At 35.9% G+C, this 9616-nt stretch overlaps 1 protein-coding gene across 1 annotated transcript in view; it reads right to left on the bottom strand.

The window, feature by feature from the left end:
* EPHA6 (EPH receptor A6) overlaps positions 1-9616 on the bottom strand; it is an 827849-nt gene that overhangs the window by 116137 nt on the left and 702096 nt on the right. The window contains exon 13 of the mRNA XM_021687948.1: positions 5635-5696. Coding sequence (XP_021543623.1) covers positions 5635-5696 — 62 coding nt within the window. The remainder of the gene's footprint in view (positions 1-5634; positions 5697-9616) is intronic.

The raw sequence follows: 9616 nt of genomic DNA, 5'->3' as shown, positions 1-9616 counted from the left end.
CCTTTCATTTTATTTTTATTTTTATTTTTTTTGCTTTAAAAATCTTAGGTATCAATATACTGTGTTGGTAAACTGGCCCTCTGGAGAAAAAAAAAACAAGCAATGATCTGTGGTGTTTGCCAACTGCTGTCGTGTAACTATTTCCATCATGGCCAATTTCAAGCTACTAACAGTTTAACAAACCAGCTCCCTAGATTCCTCGCCATTTAATAATCCTCTCTCGCAACCTGGAATGATCTGGCTCTAACGAACCACGGCCCATCTCCTAGTGCTGGTACATCCTCCTTTCCTTCAGCTCTCCCACCCTCATCATACAACTGTACTTCCTCTTTTACATAGTCACAGCTCCCAGCTGAGGACGTTTCTATTCGTTTCTAGCCTATCGGTCTTTTTATTTTCTTCTCTGTCTAACCTGGATTCACCAGTTGCTTACCTGCAAGATTCTTTTTCCACTACCCCAATTCACCTTTAATGCCTGTGAGTTTCTGTTGTACCTGCTCTACACACAGTAGCCTCCGTCACTGCCATTCTTATATTTGGGGGGGGGGGTCGAGTGTTCCTGCAGAAAGTCATGGATACATGCACACCACTGCCAGAACACATTCAGATTCTTCAGCATCAGCTGGATGTCAGCATTATTTTAATTATTTTACTTTCTCCAGGATGAAAGATGTGGTCTGGCAGAAGTGGAGGAAGAATACAGGTACCTAATGACAATTACTGGATTAGCAGTCCAGAAGATCCACTTCCGGACACTGAGGGTTGCATTATCGTTAAAAACCTTAGTAACAATTTTTATAACTGGTTGCCCTTGCTGGGGCCCAGAGAGAAACTGTTCCTGGTCCAGAACCTGCCCTTGATGCTCCCCCCACTTTTTTTCCTTTGGTCTGATCAGTGATCAGCTACTTTTCTTTTTAACTTCGGCAATTATTCTAAACATTCACTTTAAATGAAGGTTTGTTCTCAAACTTCCAAATAAACTCTCCTCCTACTTCACATAGAAATGCAACAACATCAGGTATCATTTCTTTCAATTTAATGCTTCTCATACATCTCTCTAGATTGACAACACACAGTCCCATGAGCCTTGGAAGATGTGGAGGCCTCTACTATTCAAAGTTAATCCTTTACCAGGGTCCTTGATTTTGTACCTTCCCATCTCCTGAGATAGTTGGCCTCATCAATGTATTTTCTTTAATTCCCTATCCCCCAGTGTATAAGTTGTCTAAATTTCTTTCTATTTAAAAAATAGTCTTCATGTTTCTTTTTGTCTACTAGCATCTGATTTTTCTCTTGACTTGCTATCTCACGCACTTTTTACAAAAAAAACCCAACCAAACAAACCCCAGAACCCCAATTCCTATTCATCTTTCATTCTCATTTTGCCCTATACATTCTGACTTCTGCCTGGGACCAACCCATTAAACATGCTCTTGAGATCACAGAAGACCTCATAAGTGGTAAATCCCATAGATGCTTTTCAGTCTTCATTTTTCTGACCTTCTCTGCTGCACTTGATACAGTTGCTTATTTGCTCTCGCCTGGTGTGCAGGATTCCATGTCCTCACCTCCCTCCTTGTCCTCTTTGACCATTTATTCTTAGTCACCTTTGGAGACACCACCCTGCTGCCTCCTCAGGTTGGCATGTCACAGAGTTCCAACCTTGTTCAGCTCCTTGTCTTTCTCTAAAAGTTCTTCCTAGAAAATATGGTTTGGCGGGCGCCTGGGTGGCTCAGTTGGTTGAGCGACTGCCTTCGGCTCAGGTCATGATCCTGGAGTCCCTGGATCGAGTCCCGCATCGGGCTCCCTGCTCGGCAGGGAGCCTGCTTCTCCCTCTGACCCTCTCCCCTCTCATGTGCTCTCTCTCTCTCTCATTCTCTCTCTCTCTCTCAAATAAATAAATAAATAAATCTTAAAAAAAAAAAGAAAATATGGTTTGGCTTTAATAACCACTTTTATGCTACCGGCTACCAGATCTTTAACTTCAGTCAGTATTTTTCTCCTCAGCTTCAGATTTGTATTTCTAATTGCTGTCTGGACATGTTCACTGAATGTTCCATAGACATCTCAAATGGAATACAAGCCAAATGAAACTCAGCATCTCCCAACGACCAGCCCATCCTATTCCTACTCTGTTTCTTCAAATCAGTTTGTAGCACCACCTTCCACACATTCTTCTTGCTCCTAGGCATCCTTTTCCAATTATGTTTTGAAATATGGTTTCCTTACCCAATCTGATCTTGTTGGATTTTGTTTTTATTAATCCCCCCCTTGTTCTCTTTGTGCTTTGCAAATAATGTATCTGTATCTTTTCTCTCATATCAAAGGATTTGAGGTGGCAACAAGAGGCTGTAGCCTGAACATACACAATATAACATACCAAAACCAGTGGTATTATATTTTTACATAACTGAATTGTGTGATTTGATAAACAAATCCACATTCAACAAATATAAAATAAAGGAATAACTTTTTGTGGTTGGCATATGGTATCTCAAAGTTTTTAAGTATTTTAAAACTGTTTTTATTTGAATTGCTTGTTAATATTGTTATAAAAAATGGAAGTCCAAAGATTTAAGGGCAAGCAGTTGCCAGGTAAGTGCTACAAAAAGTGTTTATGAAATCCATATGCATAGTTTGAGAGAGACCATACACGGATGATGGCCAAGTTTACACTTAATCCACACTTGGAAAAGTTAGGAATATTTGCCCATCAGTGAGGTCATACATTCCAGGCAGCAGGGCCAATGCTCTGCTTGCTAAGTCAGGATGCATTTTATTTTAAAATTAAAAATACACATATAGTTACATACCCACCCACATCCCTTCTGCGTGCACGCGTGCACGCGTGCACACACACACATATGTGCATGCACACACACACAAACACAGACACTTAACCACACCAGCTCTTGCCAATATATACCTGGAGGAATGTCCATAAGGATGCTGAACAGTAGACGATTTATGAATCTAGTGCAACATCACAGCCAGCCACCACCACTGACACTAGATTGTAATTTTGTACTTGGTTTTGCTACCACTCTTTCATATAAAACAGTAAACTGAAATGATTTTCAAATATGTGGGAGACCAAGGGGAAATCTTTTCTGCTTCTAGTAAGCACAGAATGCTATTAATGAGCCACAGATTGCTTCCCTACAACGCAATGCACTTAGCCACTTCCTCTGTGCTCACAGAAGCTGCGATTATTAAATTCTAAAGCAGTAGTTTGAAAAATGACTTCGTTTTTGAGAATTTGTAGGATATATATCTTTATAAATTTTATTTCTGCTTGCCATGGGAAGCTGAGTGTCTGCTACTGACTTAAAGTTTATATAGCACTTTGAGCTTCTGGGGTTAAAGAGAGAGGATTACAAAGAAAGGTAAGAATATTAAAAAAGGGTAAGAAGGGAATATTGGGCCCTGTGGATTTTTTTTCTCATGAAATTATGTTTATTTTAATAGAAATTCTACGTGCAGACAGGACACAGGTTCACATGGGGAGATGACGGTGAGCTTCTAAAAAGAAGTAATAAGTAGTTTGATTTAAAAAAAAAAAGTGTATGAGAACATTGCTTTGAGTCAGAGGCCTGAGTTTGAATCTTCACTCTACCACTTACAATACGTCATGTATTATTCTATAAGCCTTACAATAATCGACTCAATGGATCCTCTCGACACTTACATGCAGTAGATGCTGTTAATATTCCCATTTTATAGTTAAGTGAACAGAGGCACATGCAAGTTAGTAACTTGCCCAAGTCACAAGGTCGCGCCGCTGATAAAGTGACGAGCCAAGGTGAGCTAACAAATATTAAGATTCTCATAGCAGAGGTAATGGTATACCACTTATAAACATGTAGTAGGATATTTACAAATAAATATTTTATTGATAATATATTATCTTTTCTTTATAATGTCTTTTAATTAATTCAGGATTCATCAGGATAAAAAAGTATATCTGAAGCTAACAATTCTCTCCTAATTTGCTGTGGCAGGCAGTCATTCGATCCAATTTTCAGCAGCAATTTAGATTGAGTATGTGCGACATTATTTGCCATTATATTCAGCTCTAGGATATAGCTGATAAAAAAAAAACCCAAAACATATCCCAAGCATCATTAGAGAATAAGTCTTTTTGGTATGTGTCTGATAAAAAAGAGCTTTAGAATAAACATAATGGAAGGGCCTAACTATATATGCATTTCAAGTACCATAGGTGGTCCTGATAAATTATTCTAAAATAATTTAGCACATTTACAGGAGAAATGAATACAAGCGATAAAATAACATTCTGAGAATGGCTACAGAAAAAAACCAAAAAACAAATAGTTCGTGTCCCCAAATACCTATGAATTTCATTTTGCCTTAAAGAGCATACTTGGTTGAGAGTCTGCATTGTGTGAGGAGTATTGCTCTGTAATAACTGGACGATTTTGCTGAATTCAGCTTCTGGCATTGAATCTGGACATCAAGTCCAGTCGCAGGGTAAACATATCATCACTGCTAATATTGAGAGAGGTTGGAAGAAGAGGGCATGAACTCAAGAAAAATAAATGAAAATGGGATAAAAAAAGAAAGGTGAAATGCAGAACCTGATCAAGTAACATAGAACAAAAAATAAAGTGAAGAAAGAATGCTCAAGACCATTTTTATCACATGAAAAGGAAGATAAAAAATAGTGTAACACTGATGTATTATATGTTGGCTAACTGAATAAAATAAAACAATTAAAAAAATAGTGTAACACGTCCCAAATAGCAAAAGTCCAGGGATAAGTAAGAAAAATGGCCATGTCTCTGTAGATAGATAAATATTTAAGAATATAGTGACTTCAAATATGTGACCCCTGCTGGGGATGAAAAATATTTATTGTAGTGATTATTTTTTATATTTCTGGTTTTTATTATCAATGAATACTTTTATAACATATGATAACTTTTTAAATATTAAAGACATTATAAATATATTTGAAATATAACTTCATGGTACCTTCTCAGCTCTGTTAATCTCTTCTACTATATAACACAAGTGATTTTTGTACACACCATACCCTCAAGGATAAGTCACTTTAGTCTATGTGCTGCCGAAGCGAGCACTTGGATAAGTCACTTTACAAAGAGTGCTTTAAAAGTTTTTGTTCTGAAACAGATCTCTGCTAGAGTTTTGTCATATTTCTTTTCTTTCCTGAAAGTCAGGCAAATGAATTTAAGAGGGATAAAACCAGTTTTCTGATATGAACTTGAGTCATTATTGGTAAATACACATCAATTTAAGGGGGTCAGCAGTATAGATCATGCATAAAACATCATACTGAATAGTTAAATGTGATAAAAGCAAAATGAATGTTTATGTGAGGCAACTGGGTTTCATTTACTCTCTTTATAACATCATTTGAAATATATATGAATTTATAGGAGAAATCAATTATATTATTATGTGTATATACTCCTCCAGTTAGTAGCACACTAACGTATCACAGTTTCAGAGAAATGCACCCTAGAGAAAATGCTGCTATTCTTCATGGAAAAATCCATGAATAACATTATGCAAAAATTAATTTATGATAAATGATTTAAATCTAGAACTCGGAATAGCTTATTTAAATGCCATCAGAAAAGAACACCTCACCCGCAAAAAGGAGTCTAGGGATCCATTCTCCATATATTCCACCACAATCATTACTGGTCTGCCTGCAAAAAGAGCAAGGGAACACACAAGGATTAGAGCAATTACAGAAAGATGTGCTGCAGTTAGAGATCTCCAGCTGTGGCAGCTAAATTATTTGTATTTTATTAATAGGAACTTCATTTTCCAACATGCTTCTACAAAAGTCTTAATATTATACATAGGCATCTCTCCATTTTTTATAGCATTATTTCTGTTGAGTTCATAAAAAGAACAAGAATTACAAAGGAATTAAGAATTTCCTTTTCTAAAGCCCTGCCATCGGTTATTTAGATTATGTTCTCTTTGTCCTGAGCTTTTCCTTAAAAGACCGGCGACAAGCTCAAGTGAGGCTTCACGTAGTTACCGAGGCTGCTCTGGCAGTTGTGGTAACTTCTAGAAATGTTAGACCGGGCATTTCTGAAATATTCCTAAGGCAAAGCAGAGAGGAGAAATTTATAAATTCTCTTTAAGAAATTATAAAGCATCAGTCAAAGTCTGCTTTTAAGGGCTTCTAAGTGGAAAAATGTCAGCAGATTGATGAATGCCACAAAGTTGGTGGGCTCTACAATAGTTCCTGATCATATCTTTATTGGACATAGATTAGATCAACATAACAATGATGACAGTACATGAAAAATAAGTAACTCTGACTTTGTAGTCTAGTAAGAAGCTAAAATCCGAAACTGAACATCATTTCTTTCTTCTTTATCATATCTATTGGCAACTGTTACAGTTCCCAATACCTCTATTAGGTAGAATATTTGACATAAATAACTTAGATTTGTTTCAAAGAAAAGAATCTATTTGTTCTGCCAAATTGCTCAAGTTTAAAAGATAAACTCATTTCAGATGAAGGGAAAATGATATTTACCTGAAATAAACATGTATGACACATTTACTTTTTACTTCTGTATTTCTTGCTTCTCATTGAAATTTTTAGCAATTGAATCTGCACTGTGCACAGACGTTTTCCCTCATGAGTACAAAAAAATTCTGGAAAGAAATTATGTGTACCAATGATGGAAATATTAGATCTCATCTTGTAATTCATGTCCCTTTTATGAACTCAAAGCCTTATGGGTTAAAAAGGCTGACTGTAACAAATTAGTACAATGTCTGCAAAGGCTAGATTTTATATTTGAATCTATATTTTAAAGAAAGATGTGCTAAAGGTTAAATGTAGTAACAAAACTCCCAATTTATCATGCATAGTACCAGAATCCAAAGAAATTTTCCATTTTGGTGGATTTCCATAATGTTCCTCAAAGTCATTAATTTCACCCAAATATAGATACAGAACTTTATCAGAAAATACTGAGGTCAAATGAAGTGTCCACACTCTTGTAGCGAGGATCTAGAAGATCCAGGTTTTAAATCTGACGGTTTGTCACGAAATCTTTTATTTGGCTATTGGTTTTAGAGAGCTTGGAAATAGGAGCCTGATGGATGCAAACACTTGGTTAGCAAGATAGGGAAAATAAAAAATCATTTTTTATACTTAAATATGAAAGTTCTGAGACCAGTATTCCAGTTTCAATGATAATGGATCATGGAAGTTAAGGGGAAACACTGGGTTACTACAGAGGCTGCCTGGGTTCACCTGCCCAGAGTCACATCATTTTAACCTACCTTGACCATTGCTACCAGAGAAACATGTTTAGTTTAATAAAATATATACTCTTCCTAAGAATGTCAGTCTTGATACAATAAAAAAAACTTGCAAGCACTTCCCTTGTATTGATACAAATTATTATTAGCCCTATTACACAGATACAGAAATTGGAGGATAGAAAATTACTTGCCCAGAGTCAAGCAGCTGGTAAGGCAGAGTGTCTCAGAACTTAAGCTCTTAACTTTTATGCCATAGGTGCCTCTCAGACATAATTTATAGATCAAAGCTGTAAGGTTCATCCTCCCATGCTGGACCTCACCTCTCCTAACTAGCCCTACTGTCTCCTGTTCCATTAGCTGTCATTATCATCTATACTGGTTCAATCCTCTGCTTTTCCTTTTGGTATTCCCCTGCCAGGATAATCTACCGATTTGCTTCTCTCCCTAATCTCATCCCACACCTTCCCAGAATTTATATACTGCACCTCTTCCTTGAAAGTTCCCATGGTGATATTTCCTATAGTGGCATTCCCATCACATCTACTGTCTGCATTATGAAATGTTGTGCCTGGTTCTATGTTAGGTTGTTTTTCTCTCTTAACTTCCCATAGATGCTATGTATCCCCATTCACTAAGTTTCTCAAAGCCATGTCCCATAAACCTGAGCAGAGTAGTTGCTTTATAGTGACGAGATGATTTTTCTCAACGATTTTCCTAATTCCTCAAAGGGTAACACTGAAGTATTTGAGCAAGATCCTAATCTATGTGAATACCAAGTACTTTGAAATAGGTTCTATCTATAACTCCTTGGGAGATACTTTAGGCAATCTTGAAATTCATCAGTGATATGTTTCATCTTCTCATTAAGGATAATAAAGAGTCAAATGAAGACTCCCCCAGTTTCTTGTGAATTAGAAGTTTCACACCTGAGCTCTGTATCTTTTGTATTTTGTGCAGTCACATCAATTTAGAGCTGCTATTATTAAACTAAGGAGCTGTTTTATTAGAATACTGCTGGCATCTAACCTGTAATTTGTTTCCTAGTGATTTTCTATAGGGAGGTTAGCTACACTGTGAAGATTACAAGCAACCTTACAGTCTATGATCATATTTTATAATCAACAAAATAGATAAGTATAAGGGAAATTATGACAGGATGGTATTCAAATATGTGGCTAGGTGACAGAAGTCTATTGGTAAACAGTGCTTTGTCTTATTTTCAAATATGTAAAAATTATATAATACATTATTGCTCTTGGAAAATATATTTGGAGGTGATTAATTCTTTTTATATTTTCAAGATATTTCAGCTTTTTTCACCTTTTTTTTTTTTTACAATTTTAGCCAGTTTCCCAAAGACCTCATGTCACAGAATTAACTTAGTATGTGCACTGTACTGAAGTCAGAGGACAAACTCCAAGACTCTTGAATGTTAGTCAAGTCTCAAAATCCCTAGACCTTTTTTAGAAGCCTCATCAGTTTGCTTTAAGAGATTTTGAAAACCACTTCTACAAATCACACAAAAAGTGAATTTCTTTCATTTTCCTTCAAAAATAGCCCAGAAATGGTTATGTATATCTTAAACTGCACTGGAATCAAAACCTTGGAAGAAATCACTTATTTATATCCTGAACACAATGAATCACAAAATCCCAGATCATCTTTTTCCTGTTAGAGAGAAAAATTATTTTCTTTAATTGGGACTTCAATGGACTATTGACTAATGCTTTTTTTTTTTTTTCCTTCCAAATCTGCAGTTGCCCAATACTTAAGATGATTTTGATATGGGTGGTGTTGAGAAACCACATGATGGTAAGAGTATATGTTTCTTGTGTTGTTAAAGAAAACAGAAGAAAAGCATTCTTCAAATGTTCTAAGGAAACTTGGAGAAAATATTTTGTGAGTGAAATAGCGTTTTTGTTTGTTTGTTTGCCTCAAGAAGGTCTGTGAAAGAAGGGTATTACAGAAATTTAGTATTTTCATAAAAGTAATGAGTTTTTGCTGGATATAGTATTTTGTGTCGGCTTGGCCATTTCTAATATGCTGTCAGTAATATTAAAAATCTAAACAAATCTCAATGACCTCCAAACTCTGTTACAGATTTAAATCAATTCTAGCTTATTTAACATTATATCATGTCTATATTTTCTCTACCATGTAATAAAATTTGTGGTGATAACTTGGATTGACAGTTAGGTTGCTAGTTTTTTTCCCCCAATTGCAATTCCAGATATTTGGAGCCAGTTATTTATTTTTTTTTTTAAAGATTTTATTTATTTATTTGACAGAGAGAGAAACAGCGAGAGAGGGAACACAAGCAAGGGGAGTTGGA

This window comes from Neomonachus schauinslandi, chromosome 1, assembly GCF_002201575.2.
Source record: "Neomonachus schauinslandi chromosome 1, ASM220157v2, whole genome shotgun sequence".
NCBI classification, from domain to species: domain Eukaryota; kingdom Metazoa; phylum Chordata; class Mammalia; order Carnivora; family Phocidae; genus Neomonachus; species Neomonachus schauinslandi.
Note: the sequence above shows the minus strand (reverse complement) of the source record. Positions and strands in the feature narration are given on the sequence as shown.